At 46.0% G+C, this 24,357-nt stretch overlaps 1 protein-coding gene across 1 annotated transcript in view; it reads right to left on the reverse strand.

The window, feature by feature from the left end:
- Positions 1–625: 625 nt before the first annotated feature.
- IGFN1 (immunoglobulin like and fibronectin type III domain containing 1) overlaps positions 626–24,357 on the reverse strand; it is a 40,616-nt gene continuing 16,884 nt past the window's right edge. Inside the window, exons 10-25 of the mRNA XM_054181433.1 lie at positions 23,975–24,088; positions 22,806–22,977; positions 21,901–22,173; positions 14,770–20,571; positions 13,375–13,499; positions 11,771–11,912; positions 10,965–11,261; positions 10,042–10,341; positions 8,976–9,149; positions 7,950–8,078; positions 7,167–7,469; positions 5,773–5,861; positions 4,621–4,816; positions 3,711–4,010; positions 2,877–3,203; positions 626–1,801 (exon numbers count right to left, since the gene is read on the reverse strand). Coding sequence (XP_054037408.1) covers positions 1,788–1,801; positions 2,877–3,203; positions 3,711–4,010; positions 4,621–4,816; positions 5,773–5,861; positions 7,167–7,469; positions 7,950–8,078; positions 8,976–9,149; positions 10,042–10,341; positions 10,965–11,261; positions 11,771–11,912; positions 13,375–13,499; positions 14,770–20,571; positions 21,901–22,173; positions 22,806–22,977; positions 23,975–24,088 — 8,757 coding nt within the window. The 3' untranslated portion in view covers positions 626–1,787. The remainder of the gene's footprint in view (positions 1,802–2,876; positions 3,204–3,710; positions 4,011–4,620; positions 4,817–5,772; positions 5,862–7,166; positions 7,470–7,949; positions 8,079–8,975; positions 9,150–10,041; positions 10,342–10,964; positions 11,262–11,770; positions 11,913–13,374; positions 13,500–14,769; positions 20,572–21,900; positions 22,174–22,805; positions 22,978–23,974; positions 24,089–24,357) is intronic.

The raw sequence follows: 24,357 nt of genomic DNA on the forward strand, positions 1-24,357 counted from the left end.
GTAGCCCTGTATTTCTCTTGCATGTGGTGAAGGTTATCATGGTATAAATAAAATGACCTTTGCCTAAGATAAGTCCCCTTCTCTGGAGACTTTCAAGACCCGCCTGGGTGCGGGTAATGTGCTCTAGGCAATCCTGCTTTCGCAGGGGAGTTGGACTGGATGATCTCTAGAGGTCCCTTCCAACTCTGAAAATTCCGTGATTCTGTGATAAGCATGCAACGTGAACGTTCCCAGTAGCAACTGGTATCAATAGCTTCAAGGAAGGAGGTGTGAGATCGCTTGCCATGGGTACATCCTGATCAGTAAGTGACTGGCTTATGCTGCCACGCACATTATTATACTTTTTTTGAACCTAAATTGCATGATTAGAGACTGCACTATGCTGCCACTCCATCAGCACGTTCAGATATTAGCAAGAAATAGACTCATAAAAGCCTTACATCTGTTGTTCTTCTGTTCTTCCAAGATTAAACAGGAACCTACATACGCAATTCAGCATGAAGAGTGAACTTATACAGCCATTACGTATGAAAACTGCACCGGACGTGGACTGGCATTCAGGAACTGGCTGGGCTTCTTTCTCCAAAATAAACACTTACTCATGGTAGATTTTACTGAACCATGGTTTAATTTCATCATCTACTGTTGCTAGGTCTGTACAACATTGTACAAAATATAATCAAAAAGAACATTTCAGCCCCACATAAATGTTTGACTGGCTGCCTGAGGATCCAGTGGCTTTGAGTCTCTGATCTATGCTCTCCTGTCTTCTAGATGCTGTCATCAAAGTACCTTTGGTGCTAAGGCTACAATGCTCTACGTTCGGACAGTCACCGTAACATTTTTGCTTTCCAGTCTCCTTCTCCGCTCAGCGGTGGAATCCCCCAGCCGTGGCAGAGGATCTCCGGTGGTACCTCGTATTTCTGGTCAAACATGAAAGACTTTTAACCTCTTTTTGCATCAGGCAAAAACACTCTAGCAATGTCACGAGGCAGGGGCAGTTATGTTTCAAAGGGGATACTAATGTGGTAGTTTAGGACTGATATATCCTTTTTTGCAGCACGTGCCATAGCAGGTTTTTTAAGTACAGCTCACACTAACACAACTGGTTCTAGATCTCCATTTTCATTCCCATCAATGCATGTTCGCTGGGAGTAGCACTACCCCGTGTTAGCCTACTTGAAGAATTTATCTCTTGCCCAGATAAAACTAGCAGGCAGATACTCTTTTCAACGTAGAGGTTAAGGGAAATAATATACTTAGCTGCTACTGGTAGTGGAATACATGCAGAACTGCTTCTACCAGAATTAGGAAACCTGCTGAGAATTATACGGAAACTAAAATGATTGCTTCGGATTAGAAAGCCACACGCTAAAAGGCCAGCTTCATACATCTCTGGTGTTAAGAAATAGCCTTGTTGCAGCCCACAGCAGGTGAGTGGTGTGGCAGATTGATCTCTCATGCCTGCGTCTCCATGGAACGTTTCATTTCGGCCAATTATTTTTCCTCTCATCTTCTGTGTTCCTGAAGCTTCTCATCTGTGTTTTAAAGGTCTAATGGAAAGCCGTGTTCATTATGAAAAGATACAATTCTCTTAAAGCATTTTTTCCCTGTTTTGACTACAATGCAGCATCATGTTCCAAATGCAACTACTGGATCTGAAAAATGAAACACTCAGGCTATAATGCGCATCTGGAAATAAATACATAGCCTTCATACAGAGCCAGTTCTCAGTGAAAACCTTCTCATTTGCACAGCAGAGCAGAGATGTTCTCAGGAAGGTCACGCTACAGGGTGGAGTCTGAAAACAAGAGAAAGGGAGAAGCAGCTCAATATTGCAATGAGGTAGACAGTCTGCAAGGTACACTGGGAAGGGGGACCTGAAAAGTCACGGGGCCAAAAAGACCAATTAGAAAAGGATTCCAGGGATTTAACTGACCCATTTCTCCATTCATATAATCCCAGCAAGGTATTCTGAATGGCATTAAAAGGAAAATATCTGACTCAGAGTAAAGGATATGGGCTTTCCACATGGAAAAGATGAGGGGTAACGGGTACAAGTTACTCCCAGGGAGATTCCGATTGGACACAAGAGGAAACCTTTTCACAGTGAGAACAATCAGATGTCGTAACAATCTCCCCAGGGAAGCGGTGGATTCCCCAACATTGGACTTTCTTAAGATTCAGCTGGACAGGGAGCTGGGCCATCTTGTCTAGACTGTGCTTTTGCCAAGAGAGGTTGGATCAGATGATCCTTGAGGTCCCTTCAACCCGGTATTCTGTGATTCTATGATATCTCATAATGAATGGAGTAAAATTGCCAGTGATATTTATCCATAAGTATACCCACCACGCGTCTATCCTCAGTCAAATACATTGATTCTCTGTTCACACCAGGATCCCCAGGGGTCCCATTTAACTCATATAGCACGTTTCTCTCTTTCCTCCCTTCTCATTGCCTTTGGCCACTTAACACCAGCTTTTTCCTCACCGCTTCACCTAACCTTGCACATTTTGCAGAATCTTCTATTCTGCAGCTCCTGCACTGCAGAAAAATCTAACCTAGATGTTATCTTATTAAATGAAGATGGGGTATTTCTTTCTAAAAGATTTGCTCAAGGTCAACCAAAATCTTTGTCTCGTGTAGAAATCAAGTGTTTTTCTCACATCTGCCTTGTCATTCCTATTTCTGTTTCATACTTTATAACTAGCAGGTAAATTCAAAATTCATTAAAGCAGTCCAAATATACACTGCCTTATGGGAGATTGCTCTTGTCAGTAAATAGAGCTGTATGGCTACCACTTATAAGGCATCTTGACAGCAGTGACATATCTTGATGTCACACAATGAAGGAAGAGAAGCGTTAAAGAGTTACCTTTAATAGTAAGGAAGGCTTTGGTGAATGCACGGCCCACTTCATTAGTGGCTTCTACCATATATTCTCCTTCATCATGTTTTGTGACACCTAGGACAACCAGGGAGCAGACGCCAAAGCTGTTTGTGCAAAAATAGGAAGGATCACTGGAGAGGTCTCTATTGTCCTTGTACCACGTGACCTTCGGAGGTGGGTGGCCTCCAACTGCACAGCTCATATGGCACTCGCTCCCAGTGGTCACCACATGAGGCTTCAATGGGACGAGGAATCTCGGGGGCTGGTTTTGATTCACTCCTTTGTATATCTGTGGTTTGACTTGACATTCAACTGTAAAAAAAAAAAAAACGAGCAACATAGAAACACGCACTCGGATACTGCTCCACAGCAACAGAAGGCAGGGTTTAAAGGACTGGGTTTCACCCAGGACACTTGGTTGTGCAGAATGTCTGGCCTTCTGCACTGCAAATTGCCAGAGATCCCATGCACCTACGGACTGTAATCTGAGTTTCTTCTCAAATTGGGCAGAATTTAACTTTGAAGTCAGAAACTTTGGTTTCTGCAAAGCTTAAGCCTTAGATTTTCCTGGGCATTAATTTTGTAATGAACTACATGGTACCATGACTGGAAATAAAGGATCTATCCGCACAATGTCCATGCGGAAAGGACAAGCCTTCCCTGCCAAACTGGAATTTCTTAGGGTATCTCTATGCATTCTTCTTCTGGGTAACTAAATGTTCACAGGAGGAGAGACCCATTTCAGGATGGTGTGTTAAAAACAATAGAAGAAACAAAGCATGACAACATACAGAAAAATATTTATAAAAGCTGTTTTACCCTTTGGTTTTCGAATTCTCCAAGGCTGCACAGTTTCAGACGGACCACTGGCTCCCAAGCTATTTTTAGCCACAACCCTAAAGTAGTAGTCCCGGCCTGGGATCAGTTTGGTGAATGTGAACTTGTTGGTGTAGATGAGGTCACCCACCACATGCCACAAGCCCTTCTGTGATTCGCGTTTCAGGACTGTGTAGTAGAGATTACTTTCCCATTTCTCAGACGCTGACGGCATCCAGGTCACTGTTACTGTATTTGGAACATTCTCTTGCAATTGAATAGGTCCAGGCGGTTGCGGGATGTCTGTCAGATGAAGGCAAGGAATATCAAAGACGTAGAGAAAGTGGCACAGTACAGAACCCTAAAAACTTTAAGGCCATTCTGTGGCTGGGGGCTGAGTAAACATCCTGGTCATTAGAAGGGGCAAAATTTGATTCCTTCTCCAGACACACAAACTGATTTGGCGTTAACTGAACATCTGCGTCGCTGGGCCTCCTTCCCTTCTCGTAGGGATGAGATGCGGGCTGGTACTGCTAAACTTTTTCACCTCTTAGGAAGACAGCATATGGAGTTGTTGTAGGTATGACTAAATGTCCTACAGCCTGCTGCTGACTGTCACAAAGAGCATGAACTACTCTCCTCTGGTCTGCACTCTCCATCTGTGGGACCGTGCCTTTTTAAGCAGTCACTCCGGAAGCCGGGTGTAAGTTTAATCAGTAGATTTCTCTGTCCTGCAGACACAGCCAAGTGATATCACAAAGTGGCCAGGCTGAGCCTCATGGGACGTTGTACTCTAGTTCTCCCTGTGCCTGCATGGCTTAACTGCATCAGAGCTCACCGTGCTGAACTCAGGTCGTTGCCTACCGCCTTTTTGCAGCAAATCTGTACGTATTTATGGTGGTGAGTGAGTTACCTGTAACTTGAATTTGGAAGCTGAATGTTTCTCTTTTCCCTAACCCGTTCTGGAGCTCAATGGTGTAGGTGCCGGTGTCAGTGTACTCGGCAGCTCCAATCAGCAGCTGGGTGGTACCATCTTTGGTGTGTACTGCAGCCTGGTCTGGAAGAGGAAGCCCATCCTTTAACCAGGTCACCACTGGATCTGGAGATGCCTGTAAAGAACAACACGAGTGACAGTCCCCTAGTTTCGCCTCCAGATTGCGTCTTTACATCTTTAGTTTCATTATCTTGTCCCAAACGTATACCTATATGACACAGTAAAGTAATATTTAGAAACATGGATCCAAGAGGGATCTAAGAGCCCTGGATAAAGGGCTGCTTTAAAGTTTCTTTGTAACTTTCCTCTTCCTCTGTGTCTCTTAAGAATGTTATTGTAGCGAGGTGTCCAGGTTAACTATGTCAAACAAGGCGTGCTAGATCAAGAACAACAGATGAGTTCAGTAGTTAATATTTTCTACTTTTAAAAAGATCCGCTGGTTTTGGAAAGAAAAAACATCCTCAAAGTCTTTATTTCCATTGTGCCATCTTTGGTCTCTGTTCTCCAAGAGATTAGGAGAAAGGAAAGGCCAGCAAATACACACACTCTGCCTTCCTCAACCTCTTGTTGATATCCCAGGCTTTACCCGGGGTGTTCCAAGCTTACGTCAAAGCCCACAGGATTCCTGTCAGCACGTGTCTATTTCTCAAGTCATACGGTTTAAGTCCTGCTGCTTAGTGAGACAAACACATAGAGGATGTTGCTAGAAATGCTACCCCAAGGCCTTCCAAAAGGGTTAGGGGGAAACCAGCTGATTTTTAAACTCTGACGGATGTGTACCAGATGATGCCAATGCTGATATGGGTGGATGGACAGCATTGTGCCTTGTTTGCAGAGGTTAACGAATGACCACAATCTCATAAAAGACTAATGCCAAGAGCGACGGCTGAATTCTTGTTCATGTTTCCCTCGTGCAGAAAGCGTACACAGCACAGGCAGGCTAAAGGATCTGCCCAGTGCCCGGTAAACAAAATTCCACGCCAAGAAAATATTAGCTCAGTTTTCATGTCTGCTATTGACTACAACAGAAAAACAGATGGGGAATTCTCACAAACACAGTGGAATACTTACTTCAAAGGGAATATTCACTCGGATGGTACTTCTTGCTTTTATAACTAGGAAGCTTTTCACAGTGTCATCTATTAGGAACCTGGGAGGAACTGGAAAAGACAGTGATTACAATAAGAAGTTGTACATCATTACAGAGTCACTGGCTGACAAACTCTTCCGCCTGTGTTCGATACCCCTAACGCCTTTCCCACAGCTGCTCTGTGGGCTGTTGATAAACTGTGGAAAAAAAGCTCCTTGGTTCAGAACCAGAGTTTACACCTTTCAAATTTTCTTACTATCTATTTATCACTATGACTAAACAAGGGGAAACGATGTAAAAATACATGCACAATGTTTGTATACACGTGATGTCTCAATCACAGAGAAACTGGCTCCTTGGCATGCTTTACCCCACCACGTGGATGATCTTTTGTGTAAAACGACAGCTGGGGAAAAGGAAATCGCAGCGGACACTTCCGCAATATTCGTGCAATAGGGAGTACAGAATATCTTCAGGAAACGGGCCTAAGTTTCTTAAAAGTAAATTTTTTTAGCATTTAAAATATTTTTTAGTTCTTTTCTCTTTTCATCAATATAATACATGATTGTATCTAGCATTTTTCTAAAAATGCCAAATACAATAGTGCTAAATTGTATTTAGCGTTTCCAGTTTAAACTGAAAAACCTGCTTCCCAGATGACCTATACTCATCTGTTTACTGACTGATTATAAAAGGAGTCTCCAGGCATAGGCCAAAAGTAGACATTTTGACTTAGAACCCAAATTAAGGAAGACAAATTCCTCACAAATCTCTTAGTTCTGTATTTCTGCAACATTCCCAAACAGCAGGAAAAAAAAAATCAGAGCTATAGATTGTAAAAAAAAAGGTGAAAAAGTGAAAATGGTGAAAACTTTTAAACTAGAAAATTGAAAAGGAAAATAAAATTTACAAAAAACAATATAACAATTGCAATTAAAGAGAATGAAATAAAATGCTTAATTCCACAACACTGTATAGAAATAGACTGAAAACTATTTTTTTCCTTCAAAGAACATGGGTATGCATAAGGTGCGTGTGGTTCCTGTCTGTCATGACTGTGGTGTAGCTCTGCCCGTGGGGCAAAATGTAAATCCCAGGAAAAAATACAGTTTTGGGGGTTCTTTTATCTTAATGAGTTTTGAACATGAGTTGAGCACTGTGTATTGCACATTTATTATCAGTTAAACCTTCAGAATTTCCTGATGAGGTCACCAAATAGGACCACGCTGTAGAGGAAGGGGCAGTGTAGTACTTGTCCTTCTGTTACAGCCTGGGACTTGAAAGAAGCCCATCACAGTGACCTACGGACCTTGTCTGCATCCTGTTACCTCTAGAATGACTTTGCTCATTCTGAACGCAGCCCACTTTGACCTACCTACAGGGGCAGCAGCTTCGATGAAAGCTTCAAGCTCTGCAGCTTCTCCTGGACCACTGTCATTGAGGGCTCTCACCCGTAGGAAGTACCTCTCCTTGGCTAGGAGGCCTTTAACTGTGTAAGTGGTCACCTCTATGGGAAGAGCGTTGCATTTGGTCCAGTTGAGGTTGTTAGAAGACCGCATCTCCACCTCGTAGCCGTTCACGTCACTTCCTTCTTTTGCTTCAGGTCTCTTCCATGTCAAGGTGACACTAGTGCTGTCACTGCTGCTCACTTTAAGGTCCTGCACTTGACCTGGGGATTCTGAAAAGAGAAATTTTATTTAAACTATTTTTCTAGGATTTCTGTCCCCTCTATTCCGTCACATCCTGAGATTCCCCAACATTCTTGAAGTGCACTGGATACCCAACCTGCTGTCTTGCCTCCCCCTTGTCCCAGCTCTTCGAGGCTGGATCCAGATGCCTGCACTTGCCAGCTGTGCGGTACCATCTGCACCGCTCCTGAAATGGTTTGCAGCCCATCCTGAAAACTTCTCCACACTCCACGTAACTCCCACGCAGGGAGTCTGCCACATCTTGACTGAGACATCGCACAGGAAATCCTTCCGTTCCTTTCCCATGCTGGTAGCAGATTCTCAGCCACGAAACATCCTCCAATTGTTTGATCTTTGTCTTCACACACTTTACAAAGCACTTAAAAATGTTGCCTCTCCACTAACATCGCCAGTCTACACCGCCAGCTTTATGTATTCCCAAGGCGGAAGGATGGGGGCGGCGCACTTACTCGTGGAATCCCGTGCAAACGCAGGCTGTGATGGTTCACTGGCATCTCCTATGCCAGCAGCATTGACAGCTGCCACGCGAAATTCATACTGCAGACCTTTCTTGAGACTGGTCATCTTCAGCTTCCTGTCTGCAGAAAGAAAAGGAACAGGTTGGCTCAGGTAAGCTCTTCCCGAAGCAGGAAAGGGTGAGACAACAACATTTACTCCATGTAAAACTGTGCACTGAATAATTCCCAGGAGCTGTCGCCAATTCCCCTGCCTTTCCCTACCCTACCGCACTGGGACGTGTTCATTGTATTTCCTTTCAAATCAAACAGTATTTGGGAGTTATTAAAGTTAGAGAAAGGATAAACAGTGCTTTTCCTCATAGGATTAATCCTAAACTCTTCTATACCTGATAAGAAGTCCTAGCCTGCAGCTGATAGATAATTGATAGCTACAGTCAAAACACGTTTTGGAGCTCATACACATCACTTGGCTTTCTTTATCTTCCTCATATTTATAAATTCTTGTCTGCCGAGTTCCTAGCATGAGGACTAAGGACGCTAGTTCTGCATGTGAAGACTTTATTTACAGAAATTGAAGACATTATTTTATCTCTAGAGGAGCTATGCCCCAGGATGCAGCAGTGAGCTTCTCTGCACTCTTCCCCAGCCGTATGTTTGCACACAATCTAGAAAAAAAAAATAGTCATAATCCTCCTCCCAGTCATTCAGCCGTAGATAAATCCAAGACCTGGCTTTGGTATGGCACAGCTGCGTAACCTTACTTGTGAAAAGACACGTACGCTAGAGCTGTGAAAGAAAAGAAGGTAAACTTCAGCCAGGGCTAATATGGTTTTGATGGGGACAGTCAGCAGCCCAAGAATTCACAGGAAAAACACTGATGTGAAGAGATATAAGATCCTAAGCAGAAAGCAAGGAGTTAGAAGGCAGCAGCTCCACAAAGACCAGCGTGTTACCTCCAGAACCCAGCTGACCCTTTTGTCTTTTCCTCCAGTCTGTTCTGGGATTTAAGCTACCTACCCGCTATAGGCACATTGTTGACTGGCAGCCAGGTCGTGGTACCCTTCTTGCGTTTCTGAACGATGTATCCCACAATTCGGGAACTGCCAGTTTTACGAGGCATTTTCCAGGATATTGTGATGGTGTCTCTGCTGGCACTGACAATCTCAGGGGGATCTGGGGCACCAGGTGAAGCTAGAAAGAGATTAATGTGTCATTATTAGCAGGTGTATTTTTATTGCAAGATAAGAAAGCGTTCTGTGGCATTTCTTCTTCTAGTTTCCCCAAGGTATTCATAAGGATGCGTTTTGGAAACCTGAGTGAGGCCTGAAGCTGTGTATCCTATTCCCCACACAAACAGGATCCAGCATGGACCTCTGTTCCTGAATTTTGTATCCATGACTGACCTCCCATCACCACGACTCACAATTCCACTGTTGGCCTACAGAGTGAGGCAGGTTATTCTTACATGGTGGGAAAAGTCAGCATTATTCTTGCTTTTAATGACAGAAACTGGAAATGGAATGGATTTTCTTTACACCCAAGCCTTCTCATAATCATGAGGAGAATGTAGTAAGAAGAAAATTGGAAACAGAAGAGAGCATTGCTTTCTCTCTACATTCATGCTCATGGCAAAACTTTAAATTAAATTAAATATTTAAATTAATTGAAGGACAAAGAATAGAATTAGTTGTTTGGAAATCAGGAGAATGAAGTGGTCATACTGAAAAATGCTGCACATACGGAGACACTCCTTTGCCTAGGGAGTTAAGAAAAGGCCTCACATGTTACCTTTGTAGCCACCCCGGGGAAAATTTTCTCTGATCTAGCTGCATATTGCATTTCCCTCATGAAACTCGCTTTCCAATTCAGAACGGAGCATAACTAAGCATGTTACACCATCTCACTCAACATCACCAAAGCCCACAATAAACTTCGAGTGTCTATTTGCAATCTCCCAGATTTGTGTGAAGACTTCACAGCCTTGATTCAAGTTCAGATCTGTAGCATCATCCAAAACGCATTCTTTGATATCATCTTTGTTAAAGAAATTCCGAGACAGTTGTCAGGAAAATTTCTTCCTTACCTTTACTGACAGCCTTCACTTCATCTGATTCCAGCGCGTCACTAGTGCCCTCGGCATTCACAGCTCTCACCCTGAAGTAGTAGCTCACGTCTTGTTCCACTTTGTTAGTAGTGAAGGTAGTGCAGCTCTTGGGGGTTTCTCCCAAAGTCACCCAGTCGCTCTTGCCTACCTGCTGCCTCTCGATAATGTAGCTTTGCACTGGTTTGCCCCCGTCATCCTTTGGGGGATTCCACTGAATGGTGATGTCGTTTGCAGAGCTTTCCACAATTTTGATGGGTCCTGCAGGCGGCTGTGGCTTGTCTGAAAAGACGAACACAGAGAGACTGTGAGGTGTCTCTAGACCCAGACGTGCTCCTGGGTTTGGCGCAGACACTGTCTCTTGCTGGGAGACTCCGTTTCTGATGGAATACATGCATCGTTGCAGAATGAGGGCTGGGCACTTGAATCGCCTCTTCAAAACTTCCACTCTTCTAACTTTTGATAAGGAAGAGAGGTGGAAGCCGGGCCCTTGCCCCATGGGCTAACTGTTCTCATAAGGACTGCACCAATTCAGCTTGCTCAGAAGGAGAAACACCATTTCTGGTCTTCCAAAAGAGCACAGACCTTTATGGTAGGGCTGAATTTGGTCTCGATAATCCATTTTAGATTTGGCTGTTGCGCATAGCCCTATCTCCCGTAGTAGCCCAACATTCAAAACTCAGCTGCTGAGACCACGCAAAACCAAACTAGATTCGTGTCACCTTGTACTAAAGGGCAATAAACATGTCAGCGATCTTTACTTGTACCCTGATTTAGTGGAAAATTACATAGTCTTGTTCATCTTGGAATACCCAGTAGCTCTCAATAAGATCATCACCAGTGTTAATGAGTTCCCTGCCTAAGCCTTACAATGAAAGCCACAGGGGATGTTATGGGGCACTTACCTGTTACCACAAGCTTTAAGTCGATCTCCAGGACCCCACTGTCATTCTTCAGCCTGACTTTGTAATCCCCACAGTCCTTTCTCTCACTGCTGGCGATGGACAGCATGGTAAAGGTCTCTGTTTTATCAACGCGAATCCTTGTGTCATCTATTAGCTCCATTCTGTCCTTTAGCCACGTCGCTCTGACTGGCAGCCGGCCCTCGAAAGGGATTTTGATCTTTACTTTCTCCCCTGCCTTGGCCACAGTAGGCACACTCGATAAGTTTTTGAGGAGAACTTTGTCAACCTGTGGAGGATCTAAGCAGATGATACAAGGCCATTAAAAACTGCAACTCAAAGAGGATAAGGCTCACCTTGGCGGGACGGGCTTCCCTCAGGATGCTGCCAACAATGCTTAGAAGCTCACAACATTTGGACCTTCACCTTTAGTTGCACGCTCAGTGCTTCACGTACATGCATGTACAGGATAATTATCACAAAGTACTTGTGGTATCATACTGTCCTTTTCCCTGGAGCAAATTTCTCATAGGCAATACACTAAACACAAGAATGAAGAATCTTGTCTGATAAAGCATTATGTGCACCCCAAATTCTTTGAGTTAATAATAGAAGCTTTTCAGGAAGGCTCCCCAGTTAAACTTGTCAATACAAAATGCACCAACCTGTACAAAAACTATCTCCGATTTACATGGTAATTCTTTATAATAAAGTTGTCTCAATAACCAACTATAGATCTCTGAGAAAACATATTACATTTAAAGCCCATCAAGGCTAACATGCTGCATTGGTAGTTTGAATAGACTCACCTTCAACAAAAATTGAAGCTTCCGTTTTTACATCTCCACCTTCAAACCTGTATCTCCCAGCATGAATATCTTCCACTTTGTTAATAATTAGTTTGTGGACTAGACCTTCTTTTTCGAAATAAACTCCATCCATGCTGGTTAACTACGACATAAAGCACAGAGACCCATTCTCAAAAAAAAAGAAAAAAAAAGAAAAAAAAAGGGCAATCCAAAATTAAACTGGACAGACAAAAATTTGAAATTAACTGAAAAGATTGATGAATGACATGCATGTTTAATTACTATAATATTCTGTGGTTACTCATCTGGTAACGTTGCATGTAAGCATTATCAACATAGTCCCCACAAAGACTTGATTCAAAGTCCATTAAGATAAATTTTAGTAAAATCTCCAAGCTCTCTCTTTCTATTCTTAATGACAAAAACTTTAGGCCATGCTCGAGTGTGACACCTCAGAACTCCTACAGTCTCATCTGGATGCCACAGCTGGAATTACTCTCCAGTGTTGTTTTGGAACATGGAATATGATGTCTATGCTTGACCTTATGCACGAATTTCAAAGAGTACGCTTTGTGTTATGCCTGCCCGAAGGATTCTTTGAAGATTTTCCCTCACTTTTTGCATATTTCTCTCACTCATCAAGGAAAAGAAAAAGGATTGCATTGCAAGGAAGAGACACACACCATCTCCACCCATGAAAAAGAATGGAAAACACAAAGCCTCCTGTTGTTAGCAAGAATGGCAATGCCTTGTAGCAGGAAGGGGGAGAAATCTTGCTGGGTTTCTATCAAGAATTTTATTATCAAAAGGCTCCTGCCTGGGCCATACTCAGACTGCAGTAAGACTGGCAGAGGGAAGGACACCTTGACATGACACTGAATAAGAAGTAGAGCCAGAGAGCAGAGTATTGCTAACCCAGTGTCCTGGTTTGAGTGACATAAGATTAATTTCTCTTCTAATACTTGGGGAAACTGCACTTTTAGAAGACTCTAGTGTCTGAATTTGTGACAATATTTACTTTATAGCCAGCTAGGCTACGTGAGATTCAAGGTCTCGGTGTTTTCGAGCTCGCCAATGCAAGGATGAGGAGGAGCGAGACCTGGGCACTTGACCCAAGCTGCCAACAGGATTATTTCATACCATGAACATCACATTCAGTATAAACTGGAAGGTTTGCTGCGTAATACTCTCTCTCTCTCCCTTGATGGCAGTGGACCAGAGAACCTCTTGCCCCGGTGCCAGAGCCCTGAGCCCGTCCCTTCCCTTCCTCCTGAAGCCGCAGTGCCCGCAGTGTCCCACATTTGCCGTCCCTGCTGGAGCGTACAACTCCCTGTGATAGAATGGGCTGAATATAATCCTGGTATATTTTATATTGGTATCAGGATCAATATTGGTTCTTTAGTGTTATTAATGTTAATTACTTAGTCTTAGCCTATTAAATCTATTTATGTTTCAACCCTCGGGTTTCCTTGGTTTTCCCCGATTCCCCTTCTCAGGTGTCGTGGAGGGGTCATTGGGTGATAGAATGACTGTCTAAATGATAATAAATTGTTGCGGGTTTCTCAAACCATAACACTCAAGAAAACTAGCTAGAGGACACCTACCTTTAATCCATCTTTAAACCAGGTTCCTGTCACGTCATGTTTACTGACAGTGCAAGACAGCTCAGCTGGTTCGCCTTTCAGGACTCTGACATCAAATAAGTGTTTGTCGAGACGACAGCGTGGTGCTGAACATTCAGAAAAGAAAACGTTGAAAAGATGCTAACTCTGCGTTACACTGACAGAGAGAAATACATGGATGAAAATGCATGTGCGTGCGAGGAGAAAAGAGAGCTTTAAAAAAAATGTATACCGTAGTCTTGACAGGCTTTTGTACCACAACACTGTGGGCCAGCTGGCATCAACCCATTGCAGTGGAGGGACGCACCAGCTGGCCTCATACAATAGAGTCCCAACACCAACCTCATGGGCAATGGATTCATCACAAATCACATTATCCATCTACAGATTTGCTATTTTCAGTCTATGCTAATTGTCTTGGCTCCCTCAACAGCCAGTGGGAAAAAATAGGCTGCTCTAGGCTATGGATATATCACTTCATTCTTTTCCTCTGCACTGACCAGACACAGGCTGCCCAACCAGTTTCCCATAAACAGCCCCAAGTCCCACTATTTTCTATCCTCTTTATTCCTCTTTCCCTTCCCAAGTTCTTCTCCATTAACATCCTCATTCCCTCTCTCTAATAAACACCCCACCTCCTTCCCTATTAGCTCCAGTTTTGTTGATTTAGCTTCCTTATTTATAGTTGTGTTTTGGTTGCCTTGATAATTTCTAACTTGCCAGCAAGTCCATTAGATGAATATTCCCCTCTGGTTATACATGTGAAGTTCCTCATTTCTACAGTTTCCACGTTCTCATCTTGCTAGTGTAGCCACTGGTGTTGGTCAAGCGGCTGCATACACGTTACTCTCCTTTTGCTATACACTTTATTATTTCTCATGTTACAAGAGAAAAGAGCTCTTTATATTAGGCCCAATGTGCATATTAATCCAATAGACTCAGACACAGATTTGTTCCCAGAACTTGGAAAACCACAGGTATTTGCACTAGACGTTAGAAGATATCAAGTGAAACAACAAGGTTTAAATTGGAACAACGTCAAAGAAACACGGCCATATTCCTCGAAACTATATGTGGGAACTAGTATGTTTGCGAACTGAAGTCTGTTCCATGTGGATCTGAATAATCTATTTGAATGAACAGATGATGCCTGTTCTAGATATTTTAAACAAAGATCATTTAGATTTTTAAGGCAGTTTGATCTGAGTGAATTGTGTAAGGTCGAACAGCAAATCAGTGGTGGAATTAGGAACGGATCTCAGCAAAACCAAATTTCTACATATAGCTACATTTGTCTAAACCCTAAGATTCAATTTCTCTCTGTGAGTATCAAAATGGAAAGACCAGCAATACAGAATTCATCAATTAAACACATACCTTTCAGATCATCTAGGCAATAACGTCTTCTTTTTCCAATACTTTCTGCATTGATCAAGAAATCATTTGCTTTCATATCAAGGCCGGGTTCCTCTTTTCTCTGGTTTATTGAAGGAGGTCCACCATAAAGATCTGACATCTGACCATAATCCAATGAACCTTGACTAAAACCACCTGAATTCCTCCCATCAGCAGCTCTGTTATGATAATTACTCCCTTCCCCTTCAAAGGCAGAATTTTTGCCATGAAGGGAGCCTAACTGTCCTAAATCTCTGCCCTTCCCTCTGCCATCTCCTTGACCTGAAAGTGAATCTCTGTCAGCAGATGAACCTTTGTGCCCTGATCCTCTGAAATCACTGGCAGTGCCCTTTCCAGTTTCACCTCCCATAAAAGATTTGCCAGGATGTGAATCCAGCCCACGTTCACCACCTCGTCCACCTACCACACCTTCCTTACCATGGAAATCCCTTTCATCACCTCCCAACCTGCCAACACCACCCGCACCAGCCCTGGCTCCATCTGACCCACTGCCCTTGCCATAGGGAGACCCAGCTCCCCGAATTGCAGAGCCACCAAGACCACCACCTTCTGAGGAAAAGCCATCTCCTCCAGCTCCACCTCTATACCCTTGACCTCTGCTCAGCATCGCATCCCTGCCATGGCGAGATCCCATTACTTCTTCAGCTTCAAAAGGAAAACGAGCACCCCCTGCCACAGGCCCAGTTGGAAGACCATCCTTTCCATAGAAAGAACCAACGCCCCTTGCACCAGCTACACCATCAAGGGCACCTGCTGGAAGACCATCCTTTCCATAGGGAGACCCAATTCCTCCCGAAAGAGCTACACCAGCACCACCAATGCCACCGCCAACTGGGAGACCATCCTTGCCATATACAGAGCTGAATCCACCTGTACCAGCAAAATCAGCACCAGCTGGGAGACCATCCTTGCCATAAGGATACCCAGCTCCACCTGCACCAGCTACACCAGCTATGCCAGCGCCAGCAGGGAGACCACCCTTGCCATATGGAACCCCAACTCCTCCTGCACCAGCTACACCAGCAATGCCAGCCCCAGCTGGAAGGCCATCCTTGCCATAGGGAGAACCAACTCCTCCTGCACCAGCTACACCAGCACCACCAATGCCACCGCCAACTGGGAGACCATCCTTGCCATAGGGAGACCCAACTCCTCCTGCACCAGCTACACCAGCACCACCAATGCCACCAGCAACTGGGAGACCATCCTTGCCATATGGAACCCCAACTCCTCCTGCACCAGCTACACCAGCACCACCAATGCCAGCCCCAGCTGGGAGACCATCCTTGCCATAGGGAGACCCAACTCCTCCTGCACCAGCTACACCAGCACCACCAATGCTACCGCCAACTGGGAGACCATCCTTGCCATAGGGAGACCCAACTCCTCCTGCACCAGCTACACCAGCACCACCAATGCCACCGCCAACTGGGAGACCATCCTTGCCATAGGGAGACCCAACTCCTCCTGCACCAGCTACACCAGCACCACCAATGCCACTGCCAACTGGGAGACCATCCTTGCCATAGGGAGACCCAACTCCTCCTGCACCAGCTACACCAGCACCACCAATGCTACCGCCAACTGGGAGACCATCCTTGCCATATGGAACCCCAACTCCTCCTGCACCAGCTACACCAGCACCACCAATGCCACCGCCAGCTGGGAGACCATCCTTGCCATAGGGAGACCCAACTCCTCCTGCACCAGCTACACCAGCACCACCAAAGCCACCGCCAGCTGGGAGACCATCCTTGCCATAGGGAGACCCAACTCCTCCTGCACCAGCTACACCAGCACCACCAATGCCACCGCCAGCTGGGAGACCATCCTTGCCATAGGGAGACCCAACTCCCCCTGCACCAGCTACACCAGCACCACCAAAGGCTGCTCCAGCTGGGAGACCATCCTTGCCATAGGGAGAACCAACTCCCCCTGCACCAGCTACACCAGCACCACCAAAGCCTGCTCCAGCTGGGAGACCATCCTTGCCATAGGGAGACCCAACTCCTCCTGCACCAGCTACACCAGCACCACCAATGCCACTGCCAACCGGGAGACCATCCTTGCCATAGGGAGACCCAACTCCTCCTGCACCAGCTACACCAGCACCACCAAAGCCTGCTCCAGCTGGGAGACCATCCTTGCCATAGGGAGACCCAACTCCTCCTGCACCAGCTACACCAGCACCACCAAAGCCTGCTCCAGCTGGGACACCATCCTTGCCATAGGGAGAACCAACTCCTCCTGCACCAGCTACACCAGCACCACCAATGCCACTGCCAACTGGGAGACCATCCTTGCCATAGGGAGACCCAACTCCTCCTGCACGAGCTACACCAGCACCATCAAACCCTGCTCCAGCTGGGAGACCATCCTTGCCATAGGGAGACCCAACTCCTCCTGCACCAGCTACCCCAACACCATCAAACCCTGCTCCAGCTGGAAGACCATCCTTGCCATAGGGAGACCCAACTCCTCCTGCACCAGCTACACCAGCACCACCAATGCCACCGCCAACTGGGAGACCATCCTTGCCATAGGGAGACCCAACTCCCCCTGCACCAGCTACACCAGCAATGCCAGCCCCAGCTGGAAGACCATCCTTTCCATAGGGAGACCCAACTCCACCTGCACCAGCTACACCAGCAATGCCAGCCCCAGCTGGAAGGCCATCCTTGCCATAGGGAGAACCAACTCCTCCCGCACCACCAATGCCACCACCACCAAAGCCTGCTCCAGCTGGGAGACCATCCTTGCCATATAGAACCCCAACTCCTCCTGCACCAGCTACACCAGCACCACCAATGCCACCGCCAACTGGGAGACCATCCTTGCCATAGGGAGACCCAACTCCTCCTGCACCAGCTACACCAGCACCACCAAAGCCACCGCCAGCTGGGAGACCATCCTTGCCATAGGGAGATCCTACTCCCCCCGCAGCAGCTACACCAGCACCACCAAAGCCTGCTCCAGCTGGGAGACCATCCTTGCCACAGGGAGACCCAACTCCTCCTGCACCAGCTACACCAGCACCACCAAAGCCTGCTCCAGCTGGGAGACCATCCTTGCCATAGGGAGAACCAACTCCTCCTGCACCAGCTACACCAGCACCACCAAAGCCTGCTCCAGCTGGGAGACCATCCTTGCCATAGGGAGACCCAACTCCTCCTGCACCAGCTACACCAGCACCACCAATGCCACCGCCAACTGGGAGACCATCCTTGCCATATGGAACCCCAACTCCTCCTGCACCAGCTACACCAGCACCACCAAAGCCTGCTCCAGCTGGGAGACCATCCTTGCCATAGGGAGACCCAACTCCTCCTGCACCAGCTACACCAGCACCACCAAAGCCTGCTCCAGCTGGGACACCATCCTTGCCATAAGGAACCCCAACTCCTCCTGCACCAGCTACACCAGCACCACCAAAGCCTGCTCCAGCTGGGAGACCATCCTTGCCATAGGGAGAACCAACTCCTCCTGCACCAGCTACACCAGCACCACCAATGCCACCGCCAACTGGGAGACCATCCTTGCCATAGGGAGACCCAACTCCTCCTGCACCAGCTACACCAGCACCACCAAAGCCTGCTCCAGCTGGGAGACCATCCTTGCCATAGGGAGACCCAACTCCTCCTGCACCGGCTACACCAGCACCACCAAAGCCTGCTCCAACTGGGAGACCATCCTTGCCATATGGAACCCCAACTCCTCCTGCACCAGCTACACCAGCACCACCAATGCCACCGCCAACTGGGAGACCATCCTTGCCATAGGGAGACCCAACTCCTCCTGCACCAGCTACACCAGCACCACCAAAGCCACCGCCAGCTGGGAGACCATCCTTGCCATAGGGAGACCCAACTCCTCCTGCACCAGCTACACCAGCACCACCAATGCCACCGCCAACTGGGAGACCATCCTTGCCATAGGGAGACCCAATTCCTCCTGCACCAGCTACACCAGCACCACCAATGCCACCGCCAACTGGGAGACCATCCTTGCCATATGGAACCCCAACTCCTCCTGCACCAGCTACACCAGCACCACCAAAGCCTGCTCCAGCTGGGAGACCATCCTTGCCATAGGGAGACCCAACTCCTCCTGCACCAGCTACACCAGCACCACCAAAGCCTGCTCCAGCTGGGAGACCATCCTTTCCATAGGGAGACCCAACTCCTCCTGCACCAGCTACACCAGCACCACCAATGCCACTGCCAACTGGGAGACCATCCTTGCCATAGGGGAACCCAACTCCTCCTGCACCAGCTACACCAGCACCACCAATGCCACCGCCAACTGGGAGACCATCCTTGCCATAGGGAGACCCAACTCCTCCTGCACCAGCTACACCAGCACCACCAAAGCCTGCTCCAGCTGGGAGATCATCCTTGCCATAGGGAGACCCAACTCCTCCTGCACCAGCTACACCAGCACCACCAATGCCACCGCCAACTGGGAGACCATCCTTGCCATAGGGAGACCCAACTCCTCCTGCACCAGCTACACCAGCACCACCAAAGCCTGCTCCAGCTGGGAGATCATCCTTGCCATAGGGAGACCCAACTCCTCCTGCACCAGCTACACCAGCACCACCAATGCCACCGCCAACTGGGAGACCATCCTTGCCATATGGAACCCCAACTCCTCCTGCACCAGCTACACCAGCACCACCAATGCCACCGCCAACTGGGAGACCATCCTTGCCATAGGGAGACCCAACTCCCCCTGCACCAGCTACACCAGCACCACCTGCTCCAACATGCTGACCATCTGGACCATATAAGGCCTCCATTTCCCCTATAGTACTGTCACCTGCACCAGTTATCACCCCATCTCCAGCTGGAAGACCACCTGGGCCATACAGCAAGCCAGACCTTCCTGACCGACCTAAATGACTGCTAGCATGAAGTGGCAGGCCATCCTTGCCATAGGGTGTCCCTATTTGTCCCTCTCTGTTTAAACTTGCTCCATTCATATCGACTTCAGTCGGCAGACCGTCCCTGCCATAGGGGAACCCCATTCTTCCCGCAGTCTCTGTACCTGCAGCATTCTTTCTAGCTCCAGTCCCTGGACCAGTCCTACTGAATTGATCACCCTTACCATGTCCCACTCCAGTTGAATCTGGATCAAGTCCATCTAACTCAGAACTTCCATCAGTAGCACCTAATCTTCCAATACCCCCAAAGCCAGCTCTGTAACTAGTATCACCTAATTTACCATCCTTGTCATGCTGAGAGCCCACACCTTCTCCATCATCCATGTCAATGTTAACAGCATCCAGCATACCATGATCTCTGCCACCCACAGAATACCTTTCACCTGCTCCTTGTAATTCATCACCAGTATCTGCGCTGCCTGTCATAGAATCCTTGCCATGGATAGGCTTTAATCCACTTTTGCCTCCAAAGCCCTTAAACCCAAAGATACTACCAGCATTTTCCACTGACTCTCCATCTAGGTCTGCTCCAGAAAACTGCCCAAGCCCCATCTTTTCATTCCTGTCGACTTTGCGTAGCCTCTCTTTTCCCAAAAATCTATGGCTTCCATCATCATCAGTGTAGTGGCCTAGACTGCCGTCTTGATCGTTTCTGTACCAGCCATCATTTTCCATGCCAGTGTCCATAAGATGGTCTTCATCACCAAGATGCTCTCTGTGTCGAAGTTTCTTAGCCCCATCTATATCTGGCAATGTTTCTTTTTGCCACTCAAATTTCTCTCTTTCACCTCCTTTATCCTGTCTCCTCTTTCCTTTGGCATCTGTATTGAAGATGCATTGTTTGATTGAAGGAGATATAATTTACAGGAAGAGAGAAAAAAAAAGAAGAGAAAATCAATATGTTGTGTACTGCATCAACAACCAAAGAAAATATGTTAGCATTTGTTACAATTTCATTCTAGGACACAGAAACATAATATATTTAAATAAATTTAAATTCAGTTCAAATCCTGAAGTTTTTCAGGGTCACATTCAGATATAATTTTACATTTCTTAGTTAAAAAGACAATTATTTTTAATGGAAACATGCTTATTAAAAAACCAACCAAGCAAACAAAACTAAAAAAGCAGAAAAACAATGCAAATTTCCCGCGTGATATGTCTAATTTAGAGGGGCTTAGATTGTAGTTGGGACTGGGGACTGTATTTAGCCCTGGAGGAGTTACAGAATATCCCACGCACAGAGCAGCCATCAGTTCCCACCCTTGACTTAGGATCTCACTGCTACCGAGGCAGCTTGCATGTTTGGCATCCTGGCATTTGAGAGATGGCCAACCTCAAGACTAAAGATTTCACTTCTTTGCATTAATCCCCAATTCTGGCATTTCCAAGATAAACAGTGGAGCTAGCAGGTCACGCACTGTCTGGATTTCCAGGCTAGATATCATTTCTGTGCAGCATTAACAGCTCTATGAACTCAGTGGGCAGTTTCTCTGTATGTCATACTCAACCTGCACCGTTTCTGAAAGGTCATCAAAAAGCCTTTATGAGAGAGACCACCTTTTGCTGCAGCAGACTCTCAAAAGAAACCAAAGCAACCACCTTTCAGAAGCAAAAAAATAGGAGCCAGCTAACTATTAATTTGCCTGCCCTGAAAAGAGTGTTTCCCATCTTCTCGTCTTCCTTTGAGCTTCTTCTAACATGTTTATCTTCTAATTTGTAAAGAAAAATAGTATCTAGCAAGATAGTATGGAATAGTATTGATAGTATAGAATTGATAGGGCTTAAAGCTCCTTCATCCCCTGTATGCTGTACTGCGTTCACACAGTGACAGTTTCATCAAAACACGTGTTGAGATATGGAGTATTTTTCGTTAACTGATGGAGAACATGCTACTTCATCGTAGCTGTAGAGTACACAAGCCAATAGGATTTGTCAGGACTAATGAAAAGGGAAAAAACTGTCTCATCTGTACAGGAAAGAGAACATAACAAGACCTTCATTTTCCCAACTCTAATTTAAGAACTAGAGGCTCTGCAATTCGTTTCTCAGCATAGAATCCTCTCAATGAGCAATCAGGCAGTGAGACAAGTATTACTGCGTTAACACACCTCAAGCTAAGACCATGGGAATTGTATTATGTCACTTACACTCTACGATAAGCCAGGCATTTGAGGAGCAGAGTCCAGTGTCGAGCGTGTACATGCCGTTGTCAGAGGGCACAATGTTTTTGATAATGAGCTGGTGGTTCAGCCCGTCGGGTGTTACGGAGATCTGGTGCTTCTCACTTGCCTCGAGGACGTGGGTTTTGTGTAGCCACACAGCATCGTAGCAGGGCGTGCGCAGGATACACTCAAAGACAGCATCTTCATCCTCAGGACAACGCATGTCACTGAGTGGCCGCTCAAATCTCACAGGGATGGCTGCAATGGAAAAATCAAAAGCTATAGAAAGGAAACAGAGAGCTATTTCTGTCTTCGAAGAAAAACTTGTTGCAGCTGAAGGAAGAAAAAAAGACAGGAACTTGCCATGCCTGTAAGCATTGGTCTAAGCAGAAAAAGGTAAAACTGAGATGTGCTCCTGGGCCCAATTCTACAGGACAGAAAAGCAGAAAAGTAGATTTTTGCCTCTGTTATCTTCTGAGACATTTATACCACACATCACTGTGATGTGCCGATAATTTGTAGTCATTAATGTATTTCAGCAGCATGATACTTGTATCGAGTTGGTAGTTATTATTCTGAGCATACAAAAGGAAACCGTAGCATAGGGTAAGTTAAGGAATTTGCTCACTGGCATCCGTCAGTCAGAGCGAAACTGGTACTTGAACCTAGTCCTTTGGAATACAAATGCAACACCCCTATCACATAATCACCCTCCCGCTCTTTTTCACCTGTGTCATATAAGGAGCTCTTATTTGGCAACACAAAAAGAGTTTTCTGTAGTTATCAGATTTTACTGCTGAGCTTTGCATATGTTCCTAGATAAATTTTTCCAGCAAAAAATAATTTCTTGTTACAGTTGCACATCACACGCATCTAACTCAACTCCTTACCTTCAGCTTCCAGTTCAGTTGAGAAAACAGGTACGTCCTCCACTCTGACTTGATACAAGCCTGCATCTTCTGGCTGCACGTCGTTGATAACGAAATTGTACTTCTTGCCAATTCGCCTCAGGTAGTGCTTTCTGTATCCATCCCCCATTCCATATCTGAGCCTCACACCATCCTAGGAAGAGAGAGAACATGCTCTTAAAGGCAATGCACAACCAGTGCAAGGTATTTCAAACAAATCAGGACAAATTTGTGCTACGAACGCCTATTGATATAAATGAGCAACAACAGAGAAGTCTGTACTGCTACTTACAGAGGACAGCTGAAAGCGGACAGGGCTCACGGCTTATGTGACACACAGGCAACAGTGCTACGTGCAGCAAGTGCTGCACAGAACTGCATCAGGCTCTCAAACTAGGCAAAACAATAGTGCTTTGCTGGCTCACATAAGGTTTTGAAGCTTAACCAATACACGGTCACTAAGCGCTTCCTTTGCTTAGATTTTAGCATCCCCATAGATGGATAAGCAGGCAAGCTCACCGCTGTCCTCCCTGTAATACCCCTGGGTTACCGTCTCCACGTGGCAGCTGCATGGACTTCATGTCATGCATTTGATTCAGAAGTTCATAGAGTTAGTCCGACCTCCTCTTTAATGAATTTCCCCTGCATTAAAGCCTCTAACCACAGTTTGAAATGTACCTTCCAGAAAAACATCTACAGCACTGACCACCTGGGCATCACGTCAGAATAACTACAGAACTAGATGGGATGGTTTACTTCCTTGAGATCTTTTTTCATGGAAGTGAATTATTGTGGAATAACACACTTGAGAAAGTGAATAAAATCAATCTCTTTTTCTTATATGAGATTGCAGAATTTCTGCAGCCTGAAAGACAGTGTTAGAATTTCTTCTTACTGGAAGAACTCCTGAAGTCAAAAGGATGTCAGTAACTGACCACTTCCCCTGTACTACAAATCCCAAGTGATATTCAATGCCAAAGACTACCTGGACTCCCACGCCAACGCTTCTCCCTAACTGATCAAGGATTCTCCAATGGACAGACAACCTTCAGAAGCTTATTTGCTCTCAGGCACCACCCAGCAGATCAAGCATTTTATGTAGAAGCCTTCAGCCGCTACCGTGAGCCAACCAGCTCATCTCGCCCCCTCACCTTAAGCAGATGAACTTTGCTTTTACTGCTTTTCAGGTCCATCTCCAGAGAGAATGTAGCTTTTCCCTCCTTGTTGACTTTGATGTGTTCAAAGTTTTTGACACTGTTTATAAACTGCAAAGAAACAACGTAGTAAATGATAAGGCTGCCATGACAGAAGTTCTTAAGCTGTTGAACTGATGTGGAATCTAGTTTTTATCTGCATAGAAAAGAGCTACCTCTATGTCTAGAAGAAGCATCTCTAAGGTTCCACAGTTTCCTCCTGCAGGCAAATTATATTTTACGTCATTTACACACTATGCAACCACAAGCTGTCGAGGTTTCCACATGCCCCTGTATGTGAAGGCCAGTTTTGACTCTCAGGCATACACCTTTCCAATTTG

Source organism: Rissa tridactyla, chromosome 21, assembly GCF_028500815.1.
Source record: "Rissa tridactyla isolate bRisTri1 chromosome 21, bRisTri1.patW.cur.20221130, whole genome shotgun sequence".
Lineage (NCBI taxonomy): Eukaryota > Metazoa > Chordata > Aves > Charadriiformes > Laridae > Rissa > Rissa tridactyla.